The following is a 16,254-nucleotide window of genomic DNA, read 5'->3' as shown; positions in this document are numbered from 1 at the left end:
GGTAAAGAAATCTTCAAAGCCACGCTAGTCCAGCTAATGAATGAAGATCCAAAGCTCTCAAAGGATAGGTAATAACTAGAGATTGTTGGATAGAAAGAAAAATCATAGGAATAGAACTTGAGATACCATGTACTTTTCACATTTTTAAGGTTTTAGATTCAAAACTTTTAAAGTTCTGAGGACAATAACCAGGACCTTTTTTAACTCTTTCTATTTTACGGATGGTGAGAGAGCCATTACACTCCTTCTTAATTTGGGTTATTTAAGTGTATTAACTGTATATTAAAAATATGTTACATGTTTAAAGTATGTTTGATTCAACATCTCATTTGATTCAGTTTTTTAATTTTGATTATCCTAAATCAGAAATTTGTTACATCTTTCAGATTGACAAGAGTACAGTACAAAACAAAATTCTCAAAACGTATCTGGAAACAGTGGGGATGTTTGCTTGTTCAATGATTACGCTGTGCTTGATCAGGCGCAAAAATCATATATGATTGGACGAATTGAAAGAATGACACTGATGAAAGATAATAAAAAGATCGAGTACAAACTACCAGAACCATTCAAGTCAGCAAATGCCAAAAATATCACTGTTCTGATGAGAAGATATAATAACATTGAAGGCAAGCACTATCATACAGAAAATGCTATTTTGATTAAAGTCCAATTTAAAGATATTATTATGGAAGTTGATTTTTTGTCAAGCGAAAATATGCTAACCCTCTCGGACTCCTCATTCGACGCCGTTACTGAATTCACCAGAAAGTTTTACGCAATCAAACAAACCAAAACAGCAGCATCCACGGCGAAACAACATAATCTTGAAAGATTGCGAATCAGTCGACGGTACAGTAACTTTACTATGTGAACCAGAAGAGAACACTTCGGGTAATCGTCGCTCTTCGCGCAAACGTAAAATTGTCATGAAAAATGCTTAATTTTTTTGACTGGGTCACATGCTCTTCCCTGCTCAATTGTTTGGGTGGTACTTTTTTTCTCTCACTGAAGGCGTTCAAATGCCGTTGAGTTTTCAAAGAAATTTCAAATAGTTTTTGGAATCGAGAAGTTTTTAGGTAAAAAAATGGTTAAAATTTTGCAATTTTATCTCAAAAAATAAGAAAATGAGGAACAATGGAGAGTGCTTACGTGAATATGTAAGAATTATACGTAGGAATATTTAAAGTGCCGGTTTCTTTTTTTCAACTCTGATGAAAGAAAGTTTCCGTGTCTAAAGGCTCCAGCCTAGCACCTCTAAAGCAATTTAGACAGAATCGGACGCACTGTTTTCACTTTAGTAGTTTATCACATTTATAGGTATTATCATGGCCTACTAAAAATACGGCCATATATGTCACATTTTTTTCAAAAAATTAAGAGGCCTAAAAAATTTTACTATCGAATGGCACTGTAGACTCGAAAACTATTTATACTTTCTCTTTAATTATATTTATTACCTATTCATTGACTGTTATAGATTTTCTATTGTTATAAAAGATTTCTTAAAGAAATAAATTCATTAAAAATTCATTACATACAAAGTAAATAAACAGACAGGTACTTTACAATAAAACAATAGGAAAGAAAAACCGAATATTTTGTGCGATAGTGTGTGCACAAGAGGTTATCGTATTTTGTTGTGTGAGATGTGTGGAGTGCGTAGAAAGAAATTAGATGGGATATTTTTTTCAAATAGTTATTTCAAGGATTTATTATACACTGGATATACAAGTAACAGATTTTTGCCGATTTCTCGTGTACTAGCTATGTCCGCAGTAATGATATTATTGTTCACTCTCCTTCCCTCATCAAATGATTTTTCGAAGCATTTTTATTGCATTTCTTATCGAAAATCACTCATCCAATTCCCAAAAGAGACTTAAAACTTTCCTGTGAGAGTCAGATTCTTCCACTTAATTGCTAATTATAAGTCGTTGTGACGTTTCAAGCTGTGAGAAAGATGCAAAAGACGTGTTGTGTATAAGAAATTTAATGTTGACACCGGAAATTTTCAAACTTCAACCTCAAAAAAACCACTGTGCCACCACGTGCCTCCAAAGGATTTTCATACCACACTGGAGCTAAGACACTCAAGTCTTATGTATGTTAATTTCAGCTCTTCTGGGGACAGTTTTGGAAAGATATTCCCAATTGAAAATTTCGTGTCACTATAGGCATTTTGTCTGAATTTCTTGTCTAATGATTTTTTTCTCACATTAGATTTCACAAATGTATCCATCTTGGAATGCTAGCCTTACTTTCAAACTTTTTTTTTTGCAAATGTACAAAAAGAAAGAGCTAGAGAAATTTTTAAAACTAAGACTGATAAACATTTTTAAAAATCAGACATCTTCGAGCCGCCATGACAGTTGTCCTACGCGGGCAAAGCTAGAACATCAATTGTTTTCTGAAACAATGAAAATGCAATGATCGCTCTCCATCGTTTTATGAGTCGTTTATCCCAGTGTATAATAAGTCTTTGGTTATTTCATGGATTATAGATATACTAACTGACTTTTTCATTTCAGAAGGTTATTTATATGATTATATGAACATAAAATTATGGTTACCAAATGCTCTACTACAACAAAATGCAAAAATGGGTATTCTTGTAGGCCACAAGCCACGAGCCTACTGGTAAAAGATATCTACATTTCATTTTCTTTGAGCAAACGTAAAGAGGAACTGACGAATAACAAATGGATTCGCCCAATCGTGCTCACTGGACTCAAATAAAACATACAGTTTTATGTGAACACACAGTATTCTGAGTATAAATGTTTGACACGAAATCGCAAAAGGGCTTCACTCAACTGGGATTTAGGTCATTTAGACCCTGTTGTTCCAACAAAAGATTCTAAGGAGCTTGACTGAGCTTGAAAAACGGTGTACAAACTACAAACAATAACTTGTAAGCCCCTTGTAAGCCTCCATCAAACGAAACTCACAAGAAGACCATTTAACAAGGAATTCAAATCCAGAGTCATTATTATATATTATATGTTAACTCGATTGACTTTAAACAAATCAAATCTCCATCAGAATTTACTTTTCAGATTTGAAAACACTGTCGTTCTGTGGCTTTCATATGGATTTACTTATGTTTGATGTGGTTAGATGGAGTCACTAAATTTGTAGTAGTGCCAGTGATAGAACGATATTGTACTAATAAACGATAAAAGCTAGGTACATTCCTGTTGCAGAGTAAATGGAACTTAAGTTTATGAATATTTCTGCCTATTTTTGTCTATATCTAATCGTGTTTTTGCTTTGTGGACTTATGAGAGATCTAAACCTCCTGTATGTACTTTGATGATTCAAACCCTTGAACCACTAGCCCATCACGCGCTGCTATCGTAAATAATGAGCAGTTGTAATTGTTGGCTACAATTTGGTTTTTAAAGTACATTTTCAAAAGTGACCCAATCGAACGTCGCTTTTCTCAGTATCGTCAAATCGTTGGTCAAATAAACGGTGGCAAATTTTTGGTGCGTGAAATGATATTACTTTGGAGAGAATTTTAGCATTTCAAGCTTAAAAATCAAAGAGGGTGCTAACTTCTTGGAGGATGATATGAAGTGATTGCTACATGTATGAAATTTATGTTGATGAGGCTGTGAAGCTATGAAGTAGTAACCGTAGTAGTTCTGGTTTGCTTTTGCAGAGAAAAAGTGTTTGAAATACTTTGGGAGTCTGCAGGATCTGTGCCAAAGAGTGATGTCTTCCTTTTAATGTAGTATGGTTCAATGTGATATTATTGTTCCACTTTTGATTTGAATTTGGGTTTGACTTTGGCTCCCAACAGCCAGTTAAAAATAATCATGGAAGACTCATAATTCATTATTTTAAAGCTAAAAGAGCTCACAATAACTTCAGCCTCTCGAACACTCTCGAACACTCTTTTAAATATAATATTTTCATTATCCGGTATTTATATTATTCTGTATTGTTTGTTGGATATTTTGTTTACTGCATTTTCTTTGTGTATTATAAAAGAAGAAGAAAAATCAAAATATAAATGAAATATGGTTTACCAGCTTGAAAAAACAAGCCAAACCCTGTGTCTTTCCAGCAAATATGACCAAGATTATAATAGTAATAGTAATAAAGCAACAAATATTAGGCCTCTTAATTTTTTGAAAAAAATGTGACATATATGGCCGTATTTTTAGTAGGCCATGGTATTATAAAGAGCCTCTACCCAGCTGGCACACAACGTTATTTCAAACAACGTTCACAACGTCCATATAAAGTTATATTAACGTTGAAACAACGTTGTGTGCGAGCTGGGGAAGATATAATTCCTTTGAGTTCGAATTGGTGGTGCTGAGGAAGGTTTTATCATAGTGTAGTTTAAATTTTGTTGAATATTACGTTACGATTTTGTTCTTTCTTTAACTCGCTATGATATTTCGCATGATTTGTAATAATGGAACTATATTATTATAACATTTTACAATGATACTTTTATGGTTGAAATACATCAGTGAAACTGTTGTGTTTCAAAATTCAAAATTTATTTCTACCCTATCCGTGGCCATTCAGTACGCTAGTCTCGCTAAGGGTTACACTTTTGGAAAAAAGCCCCATTAAGGGTTCCATTTTTCAATGAAAGTCCCACTAAGGGTCGCAAATTTAGCTCGAAAAAGAGTTGGACTGAAACTTGGGCGGCACCCCCCGTCAGCTCGCAACACTAGTAACCCCCCCCCCCGGGTCTTGAACATCACTACACACAACAACAATACAGACAACACAACAGACAGGTATGATGATAATAGATTAGTTTGTTAATCGATAGATCTTTTTTCAAAGAGGCAACCCTGTCGAATAATTATGTAGTCCAGCCATACAAACAATGATACAGCAATGCATATTTCATGCATATTGTAATAATTATGCATGGGTGGTATCATTGTTTTTCTGCTGGACTACATAATTATTCAACAGGGTGGCCTCTTTGAAAAAAGGTCTATTGGCTGTCAATTGTGATCAATCGAACATCTTTATAATAAATCGATGGAAAATCGATCAAAATGACAACTGATAGCCAATCGTGCTTCCTGTAAAATCTTGATTATCGATTGTCTATCAATTATCAAAATCAAACAATTTCCAATTCATCGATTAGTCATCGATTGGAAAAAGTTATCAATTGTATCGATTGAGAGTCTGGCGTGTTGGATTGGCGCTTCGTACGTGAAATAGTGGTCATTGGACCTTGGTTGCTACGCCGGCGTCAAAGTTTGGGATTCCCACTCACAGCGGTTCACTTGGAAAGTGAATGAGCCTTCACGGGGCCTTCACCTGGGTCAACCCAAATTGCGAGGGAAAAAGCAAGACTGTCGTTGAAGTCGTTGCAATATCAAAATCTTACTGGAAAATTTATATCAACCTTGATTGAATACTGTACAATGGATTTGAGTTTTGATTGATCAGATATAACTCAAAAGACAACTTTTTTTATACAGTGCCAGACTCCCACTCAAAACAATTGATTCATTTTCAATCGATGACACATCGATAACAAATCAATTGACTGGATATCGACTGGTTCTGGTACCGTAAGTTTGTCTAATGTCGACATCCCTCTTCTAATTCCGAAGTAATAGTAATAGTATAATAGTAACGTAATAGTAATAGTAACGTACAGTAATTAATAGGTATTCGATAATGTTATGCTAGTTATGACATAGGCTTCTGCTCATCCTCTAGCGAAAAAAGTTTCTTATAGAGGCTGCTTAATACTCGGTAGATCCTCTTTCCCAGATTATGCCGCTTTTCGCCGAAATTCGGCGATTAACCTTTTTTTGCTGGCGAGGTGTTTAAAACCTTATGTTTTAATTTATTATAATTTATGTGAAAATCTCAGATATGATCTAACTTTCGGAATCAGAAAATAAAAAAACATGGCCGCTTTAGCGAGGTGTGAAGAAAATGCATAAAGAAGATTTCTTTCCAGTTTGGTATTAATGAACTCAAGGAAGCACAGCTGAACATATTGAGAGAATTTAGGAATGGTTAACACATATTTTTCTGTGCACTAACAGGTGAGAGTTTTTTGTTCTTGATGGTCATTTGATATATGGTACAACATACAAACATATCCAATATAATATATATCATATTTTAAAGTATCAAATTGGGCTATTCCAATTCCTATTCTAAAAAACTCGAAACAAGCTGCACATTATACAGCAGTACAGTATAATGGTATGATGGAACTTTTGTACAAAAAAAAAGAAGAAGAGTTGGAGACTGTTAATTTGTTCCTCTAAAAACTTGTTACATTCACATTCCCAGTACTTATAGTCTTTATACAAAAATTTCCACATTAAAATTGTTGTGATTTTAAGGTGGCAGAAAAACTCTGAGATCTGAAGATTTGGTTCAAAACTGTCAGACTGTGAGCCTCACAAAGAGCTTAGATTTAATTAGATAAAAAAAAATGAACAAGAGATTACTTACTTGTAAAGATTTTGTGAGCTGATTCCTGATTTTTTACGTCTTTAAATTGGAAATATGGAAGATTTCTATTACCAAAAACTGATAGTTTGATTTTCTTCAGGAAAATTTCATAAAATTGAGGGGAAAATTGGTTTTTATAAAATGATTTTGGGGGGATTTTTTTCCCGAAAAATTGCAAAGTGACCCCCTTTACAATTAAGCACAAAAGAGTACTGTGAAAATTAGTTCCATGGAATGCAATCTTTATACTAAAAATCCTCAAAAGCCTCAGGAATACGAAAGAGTTTGAGCAAAAATTGGGTGGCAACCGTGAAAATCATTTCCGCAAAATGTGCCAAGTAAAACCTCAAAGTATTTTTGTGTAACAATTTTCCGAAATTAGGGTATCAAAATTTGAAATTAATTAAAAATGGGTTATTACTAGAAGGATCCCACATGCCAAATATTACAAACCATCTGATTATCCCTTTAGTAGTACACTTATTATGGAAAAGATTCTTCCAAATAGGCTAGAATTTTGTCTGCAAAGTAGTTATTTTTTCTGACAAAGAGCTATTGCTTTTTTTTTAAATGCACGCATACACTTGTTATGCTTTTATCAAAGAATTCTTGCGATACAGACTGTATCTTTATAAAGTTAATTATAAAGACTGGTGCGTCCAGCCAAACACAGATTCGATCTGTAGCTCTCACTGCACCATATTAAAATTATCCCCACCACATCTTGTTAGCTTTTTGAATTATATAATATTAGTGAAACGGAGACTCGGTCAGAATTCTGTTGTATGGACCCCAGGTTTATTTCACCCCCTATATATATACCGTGAGATCGGGTAACTTGCATCAGTGGACGCTAATATGCATAGCCCTCAAATGAATGACCTGGCTGGTCATTAAAATACAAAGTTAAATCAAAACTAAAATGGTAGAAATGCGAGCGGAGTTGCATAGTTTTTTTTTGTTTTGAAATTTTGCTGCTTTGATTAGTCAGTCATTTGATGGCTATGCAAGTTTCCCCCCACTGATGCAAGTTACCAGACTTCACGGTACCCATCCCCCTTTCTATGATGGAATTTTATGTCCCCCCCTTTCTTACAGAACATCTGTTTTGAAAGAAACTTGCTCTATACACCACCAAAATTATTTAAAAAGTACAAAGTAGTGTGGCTCAAATCCTTCCGCTATACCTGTTTACTTTTTTCTTGCCAGATTCAACAAGCCATCAACCAACAAAATTAATACTGGCATCAAAAAATTCACACGACCTTTCCACTAGATACTTCTAAATTATCTGCCATTATGTAACCTGAGATCAGATTGTGGTTGTTTTCTGCCCACCACGCTGAAGCTCTAAAGGGATGGGTGAAAACATACAATCTGACGAATATGCAATCTTGAAATCGTAAGGACCGTGTTCGTCTTAAAGGACCCGAGGGAGGACTATTTTCCTCAGATGTATAATTTTCAAGTGCCTTCAGAGGTTTACCGTGCACGTAAGAAAATTATGAACAGCTGTTATCAGGTTACCATTATGAAGATGTTCCGAAACCAATCGGGTTTACAATCGGATTTCCTCTGGGAGTTAGCGAATGTTTGTTCCTTTTGTCGAGTCTGTCGGTCCTATTGTTCATGCTAAATTCATACACGATGACGTCAATGTTTGGTGGCATACCTGAACTGCAAAGTATATACAGCCATTACAATGAAACTTTGCTAGTTTTATCAACTACACTTTACTTTTGCCATAAATCACATTTATTTTTTTAAACAGACTGACCATATTTGTAGGCCAAAATTTTCAAACCCCCTTTATTATTTTATTTCCCTAAATTCTCACCCCACCCCAGTTTTTTTGGGAAATCCTAGAAGATCAGGAAAGCATAATTTATTAGGGTTCTTGTGGCCTGCAGGGGGTATGAAATTCAATCTAGCTGTCTAGGGTGCCAAGTTTTGAAGATGAGTGCCAAACCTGAAACTCTCTGAAAAGATTCTTTAATAAATTGTTAAAAATCAGGAAAATTAAAATCAATCATAAAAAAATTCAAAATTACCATAAATTTCACTCTTCTTTGCAGTAGGTTTCATCACCATATTTTCCAAGATTTCTTGATTGGGCCATTATAAAAACAACGATAAAATTATACTTTATAGCAAGCCTATATTAATACGACCCTGCTGGTGCAGTCGGATGCTGTTGTCGGGTGCTACATCTTGGGCGCTTTTAACAGCACCCGACATGTAACAAAGTTAGGAATTTTAGCACCGGACTGTCGGGTGCGCTACTGTTGGGTGTTTTCGCAAATTTAGAAATTTAGCACCCGACAAAACACCCGACAGCACCCGACTGTCGGGTGCACCGGCAGGGTCATATATTAATATATTATACTGTATATGTCTGTATATGTGGGCGTTACCATCCAATCAAAGAGCATGGCATAAAATATGTTTTTGCTCTGAATATCATAAAAATTATAGCACAAGTCTATACAAATTACAATTTGGCTCTTCGCTGCAGCCGCCATGTTGTTGTTCCTTCTCGTAGGCACGCATCTTCATCAAAAGAAAATCATTCTTTTATCTTGCACTGCTCGAGAAAATAGAAAAGTGACGTCATTTGCATAACTAACAATTCGACAGAGTTCCTTCTTATTTCAAATTCCTTGCTTACATTAACTTTATGATGTTCTGGAATCTTTTCTAATAGGCTCTTTTCAAAATCATAATTCTTTTCCCTGCAGCATGGTTGACACAGGTTTAGCTTGTTTAAGGAGCTTGCTGCCAGGTGAAAATATTTGTATTGATTAATAAGATTGATCGTTTTTCATTGAGAATGTTCTCGTCATGTTTGTTCTTTAATACTTTATGACACAGGTAACATTTATCTTCACAATGTGCCCCACAATTTTTACTTCCACTCTCATCCGCCATTTTACATATTTTTTTTTCAAAAGTGAAAGTTCATACACATCACATCGATCTCCGTTCCCCATGCAAACTCGATAATTCGAGTGAACTCGCCACAAAAGGTAAAATCGGCCACCATAAAAGCCACCATAGCGGGAAGGCAAGCCGTACACTATTAAGCAAACCTATATAGGAGATATATCTATAGAGGTTTGCGAATCAAACTAGTTATGACATTAAGGAAGGCTCGATTACATTAGTTGATCGATTGTTCAATAATTGGCTCTAAGATTATCAATCCACAATGTTGGACATAATATATTGGCAAAAGTCAATTTTTCTTGTTTCTGGTGGATAACTTGGGCCCAGACCCCCTTTTACCCCCAGTTCAATGTTGGATAAGACTTGGTAAACAATAGCAAGCCTTTCCCACCCATCAACATTGATTTTGGGGGTGAAGGGGGGGATTTTTTTTATCTCAAAGGTTTTTGCCGAATATTTTGTCCAACATTGTCTGAATTTTGAAAAAAAAATTGAAAAGGGGAGGGACACACTAGGAAAAATGGGCACAAAAAACAAGCGAAATAAGGCATATTGAGCTTACATATACTATTTACATAACTCTCCAGACATCCCAGACAAGTTTTTCACCACAATATTTACTTTTTGAATGAAAAATATCAGTTACATCATAATCAAGTCATTACAAGCCTCAGGATGACCTGCTAACCACAAATTTCACTTAGAAAGAAAGTGCCGTGACCCATGTGGTCCTTTATGTCCGGAGTTTTACCTATCCGGATTTTTGACTACCGGATTCAAAACTAAGATGGTAGCTATTGTTGCGCAATATTATGCAATTTCATTACACGAGGTGTGAAGGCCTGTCTGGGGGCATGTCTGGAGTTCCAAAAGTGGAAAGTCCTATGTTTTAAAACTTCTATGTACATGGTAACTTCTATTTAAAATAATATGCTCTATTTTAGATAATAAAAGTCAAAAACTAAATAAAGTAAAACACAAGATGGCTGAAGTTGGTTCTCGGTCTGTTTATTTGGTGACTTACAGTCAAGCGGACAGACAAAAGTGTGAAAGCGCAGAAAAATTTGCAGAAATTATCACCGCAGCTTTTGAAAATTGCAAAGTTTTACAATGGGCAAGTTCAGAAGAATCACATTCAGAGGGGGGTTTCCACTATCATTTGGCACTTAAATTTGATAGAGTCAAACGTTGGAAGAAGGTGAGAGACTTCATTCAGCAGAGGTATGATATTTGCGTTAATTTCAGTAACAGTCATGAGAATTATTACAGTGCGTATACCTATGTGATTAAAGAAGGCAACTATGTTTTGAGTCAAAATCACCCAGTCTACACAGGATCTCCGAAAACGGGCAAAGCTTCTCGCAAAAGGAAGGAAGGCAGGAGTGAATCAGATGAAAGTTCAGCAAGTTGTTCCAGGTCGAGAAGGTCGATCACAGTTTTGGATGTACATGAGATGATTGTAAAGCAGAATGTTAAGACTGATGATGAGTTATGTAGGCAAGCGAGTAGAGAAAAAGCAGATGGGAAAGTTGACTTGGCTGAATTCATATTGAAGAAGCCAGAGAACAGGCGTCGCGAATTGATAAAAACTGCCTGGAAAATTGAAAACGCAGAGAAAGCTTGTGACCGCAAGGGCATGTCCATAATTGATATTTTTGAAGCGACCGGCCAATTGGAATGCTCTTGCCCAGAGTATTGCAAGTGGTATGAGATGGCAGGTCAGGTCCTTTACAATAATGATATCGATATCACAAAATTTGCTGCAGGCATCTATAACGCGCTATCCCAAGGCCGCAGAAAGTTTGCGAATTTCATGATCACTGGACCTACAAACTGTGGGAAAACATTTTTACTTATGCCCTTGACAAAAATTTTCAACACTTTTCTCAACCCCGCATCTGGAACTTTTGCTTGGGTAGGAGCAGTCACCTCTGAAGTTGTTTTCCTGAACGACTTCAGATGGAGTGAGAAAATCTTGCCCTGGCACGATTTTCTCAATTTGTTGGAGGGTGCACCCATTCATATCTCTGCCCCGAAAACACACTACGCAGAAGATCTCCTGTGGGACAAAAAACAGCCGGTTTTCAGTACTGCGAGTCACGAGATAATTAAGAAGTTCATCAGCGGTGACATTGATGAAAGGGAAACAGAGATGATGAAAACCAGATGGAACGTTTTCAAATTGAAATATAGAATTGATGAGAAAGACGCGGTAATCATTGAACCCTGTGCAAAATGCTTTCATTCGCTCATCGATAACTTCAGAAGACTCTAAAAGCGCTCTTTCGCTGCTTTTTTTTCCTTTGTTGTGTTTATATTGTTTACGTTATAAGGATTTGCAAAAATGTTCAGCTTTTTGTATAATAACTCTGTAACCGTAAACCAAACAACGGTTTACGGCGTAAACCATTAGTAAAGAAAACTTTTTAAAATATTTTTTAATATGACGGTTTACACCGTAAACCGAAAAAAAACAACGGTTTACGGCGTAAACCATTAGTAAAGAAAACTTTTTAAAATATTTTTTAATATAACGGTTTACACCGTAAACCGTTAAAAAAATGTTATCTTTGACTTTTTTTGCCTGTATAGTTTTGAAGGTTTACCGTAAGAGTCCTTATGCATAAAACTGAACATTTTAACCTGTTTTGAATAGAACTTGAGTTGGCAAAATACCGAGACATTCCTAAGATAAAATATTGTACCTGTCAATATTCTATGCGGGTTCCCTTGCGTTTTATTATTTCATCCATGCGTCCCCATAATGACTCAATAGTGCGATCGATAATTTCTTTTGAGAAACTTTCTAAGGTGCGTTGACATCTGTCGCTGAACTGCTCAAATGTTTCTTTTGAAATACATTGGTCCAAAGCGTCTTCCCGGATCTTTTTGCCGACCAAGTGGAAAACATTTTCAATAACATTTATATCAGGACTACGGGCAGGTATACTGAACAATTCACATTTTATTTTTGCCATTGCTTCTTTGGCTTTGGCGGAGTTCTGAGATGGGTCTCCATCTTGTAAGAATCGTTTACCATGCTTACCCTTGCATTTTTTGAAAATTTTGTTGAATTTTTCTTTCACAAACTCAGCATAGTTCTCTCCATTCAATGTTTTACGGAAGGGCTCTACGTGTACCACTCCAGCATTGTACGATATTGCGACAAAAAACTTAGCCACTCTTCCACCGACACCCTCCTTTTTTCCTTTGGCAGTACAGTATATGCTCAATCCTTCGCTTCTAAGCCGCCAAGTTCTTGTTCGATTGGTCTTTGCGTACTCATAAGGGTTTGTCTTGTGAGCCCAAGCAACTCCATCCAAATAGAAACTAATGCCATTTGTCCAAAAGTCTTCCGGTAAGTTCTTTTTGCTATCACGTGCAAACTGCATTCGTTTTTTCAAATCGGTTTTGGTCACTTGTCCCTTCCTACGACATTGGAGATAGCTGTATCCTTGCGCGTTCATACAGCGCCTGACTGTTCTATTGCTACAATGGGACTTCAAGATCCCGGCAGATTGTTGAATATGAGTTGAGTTGAATACGCCTCTTTTTGATCGAAGTCTATAAATCTCGTTTTTTATTTTTCGTGCATCCCGAGCTGACAGCTTTTTCGGTCGTCCAAGATTTTTGTGTCGTTTATCGATAGGCTTTTCTCCAATCGGTTTCTGCGCATGCCGGTATAAAGTTCTTTGAGGGTACTTTGGAAATCTTTCGCCAATCTCTTTCATACTCATTCCTTTGTCTTGAAATAGGTAGCGAATATAAACCGATACATCATCAGGAATTTTTTGATATTTCATTTTTGTTTTAGTTTATTACTATAGATATAGATATATGATATAGATGTAAATAGACATGCAGATATGTATTTTGCAGAAGGACAGTGTATCAATGTAAGGACCTTAATTGATTCTTATGCCACTGAAAATCTTTTTGATACATTGATACACTGTCAAGTTAGACATGTTGAGTTATTTTTATAGGAGTTTGAAAGTAGTAAGATAATTTTCTCAAGTTGTGCTTCATTAATTTACCCTGCCTCAGTCCTTTTTAAGTTTGGATAGTAAAAATTCTCTTGCATCTCTTTTAGAATGTTTTTAAGTCTCTGCAGAAACAAAATATGCTACCATGAGGTTTCAGAGTAAAGCATTTCATCATTAACCTTTAGCATTTTGATTCCCCAGAGCAATCAGACACCGGTTTTTGATCTTTTTTTTCCACGAAACGACTAAGTCTTTATATCTATCAGACAATGTTGGACATAATATATTGGCAAAAGTCAATTTTTCTTGTTTCTGGTGGATAACTTGGGCCCAGACCCCCTTTTACCCCCAGTTCAATGTTGGATAAGACTTGGTAAACAATAGCAAGCCTTTCCCACCCATCAACATTGATTTTGGGGGTGAAGGGGGGGATTTTTTTTATCTCAAAGGTTTTTGCCAAATATTTTGTCCAACATTGCAGATTGATTATTTAACGGTTGCAAGTTTAATCAATCATTCCAATCCAATCAATGATCAATACTCAAAATTTTCTAATAGGCTTCATTACCTATCGAATATTGGAACAAATTGATTAGTTATTGATTTTTTCAAGGCATCAGCAAAATAAATGCCCGTCAAAGTTGATTGTGTTTGATTTTTCTTTATTGAGATAGTATATATTATGTATCTGTCATTAAAGTCTGTCATCTCAAAAGTATGTAGATACTTTAATTACCTTTCAAACAAATTAGAATTGGAATGATATATTAGAGGTGAACAATCTATATGACTAAAATTTTGAACTATTGAGAAACTATGTTTTTTGATTTATCTACAAGGTGTAAACATTTTAATATTTTTGTAAATAGTCAAAGATATTGGTAAGATATTGGTATGATATTGATATGTAACTTGGCCACACTGGGACAGTTCACATTTGGGTGAAAATAAAGCTCTAGCCCCGTTCCATTTGTTGCATTCTATTAATGGTGACAGGGGGGTACTTAGACATAAATAGGTGCCAGGTACAATCAAGGTCATAATATATTGAGAATTTTGGCTATTTTAACGTTTTTCAAGATTTAAAGTTCTGGCGAGAAAGTCGATTTTTGGCTATCTTTTTAATCTAATCGAATATTTCAATTCGGGAGGGGTTGGCAGACTTCCAGGCTATATTCTGAGTCTTATTGGACTATTTTTGAACTTTTGGATCCTCAGATCCTAAGGTCCTAAGTCTTAAGTCTCATGTTAAAACTCAGAGTTAAAACTCTACCCTTCCAACCTACTTTAGAGCACTTACTAATCGATTGTGGTTCAAAAACTTCCCGGTGGATTTCCCTTTTTTCTCAAATATTATGACCTTGATTGTCTTTGAAAATTAAAAATGCCGATTTCTGCTCTGCGGGGGGTCTAAAATTAGGAGAAAACCCCAAAAATTTGAAAAATAACCCTTTTCCGACCATTTTGAAGCATTTTCAATAGGTCAAAATCAGTTTTTGGTGAAATATTTCACTTTTTGATAAGGTCCCGTTTACAGAAATCTAAAAATGCCAATATTTGAGAAAATTTTCAATTTTTTAAAAGTTTTTGCCTGTTAAAGCGAAGAAAGGGATATTTTTAACCGGGAAATATGACTTAAGTTTGAAATTAGACCCCCAGCAGAGCAGAATTTGGCATTTTTGATTTCCAAAGACAATCAGGTCATAATATATGAGAATTTTGGCTATTTAACGTTTTCAAGATTTAAGTTCTGGCCGAGAAAGTCGATTTTGGCTATCTTTTTAATCTAATCGAATATTTCAATTCGGGAGGGGTTGGCAGACTTCCAGGCTATATTCTGAGTCCTTAGACTATTTTTGAACTTTTGGATCCAGATCCTAAGGTCCTAAGTCTTAAGTCTCATGTTAAAACTCAGAGTTAAAACTCTACCCTTCCAACCTACTTTAGAGCACTTACAAATCGCTTGTGGTTCAAAAACTTCCCGGTGTATTTCCCTTTTTTCTCAAATATTATGACCTTGATTGTCTTCGAAAATTAAAAATGCCGATTTCTGCTCTGCGGGGGGTCTAAAATTAGGAGAAAACCCCAAAAATTTGAAAATTACCGTTTTCCGACCATTTTGAAGCATTTTCAATAGGTCAAAATCAGTTTTTGGTGAAATATTTCACTTTTTGATAAGGTACCGTTTACAGAAATCTAAAAAGGCCAATATTTGAGAAAATTTTCAATTTTTAAAAGTTTTTGCCTGTTAAAGCGAAGAAGGGATATTTTAACCGGAAATAGACTTAATTTGAAATTACCCCCAGCGAGCAGAATTGGCATTTTTGATTTCCAAAGACAATCAAGGTCATAATAGATTGAATTTTGGCTATTTTACGTTTTTTCAAGATTAAAGTTCTGGCGAGAAAGTCCGTTTTTGGCTATCTTTTTAATCTAATCGAATATTTCAATTCGGGAGGGGTTGGCAGACTTACAGGCTATATTCTGAGTCTTATTGGACTATTTTTGAACTTTTGGATCCTCAGATCCTAAGGTCCTAAGTCTTAAGTCTAGCGTTAAAACTCAGAGTTAAAACTCTACCCTTCGAACCTACTTTAGAGCACTTACAAATCGATTGTGGTTTCAAAACACCCCGGTGAATTTCCCTTTTGTGCCAAGTATTTTGTCCCTGATTGTCTTTGAAAATTAAAAATGCCGATTTCTGCTCTGCGGGGGGTCTAAAATTAGGAGAAAACCCCAAAAATTTGAAAATTACCGTTTTCCGACCATTTTGAAGCATTTTCAATAGGTCAAAATCAGTTTTTGGTGAAATATTTCACTTTTTGATAAGGTCCCGTTTACAGAAATCTAAAAA

At 35.5% G+C, this 16,254-nt stretch overlaps 1 protein-coding gene across 1 annotated transcript; it reads right to left on the bottom strand.

Annotated features, from left to right (window-relative positions):
• Positions 1-12,122: 12,122 nt before the first annotated feature.
• On the bottom strand, positions 12,123-12,881 carry LOC136800126 (uncharacterized). Its single transcript, XM_067056737.1, has one exon. It carries the CDS (start codon positions 12,879-12,881, stop codon positions 12,123-12,125), a length of 759 nt encoding a protein of 252 aa, XP_066912838.1.
• Positions 12,882-16,254: the final 3,373 nt, after the last annotated feature.

This window comes from Clytia hemisphaerica, unplaced genomic scaffold (assembly GCF_902728285.1).
Source record: "Clytia hemisphaerica strain Z4C2 unplaced genomic scaffold, Clytia hemisphaerica genome assembly, whole genome shotgun sequence".
NCBI lineage: Eukaryota > Metazoa > Cnidaria > Hydrozoa > Leptothecata > Clytiidae > Clytia > Clytia hemisphaerica.
The sequence above is the reverse complement of the archived record's forward strand: the minus strand, read 5'-3'. Positions and strand labels throughout refer to the sequence as shown.

Coding starts and splice junctions, on each gene's coding strand:
- LOC136800126 (XM_067056737.1), bottom strand. CDS start 12,881: ATGAACGCGCAAGGATACAGCTATCTCCAATGTCGTAGGAAGGGACAA.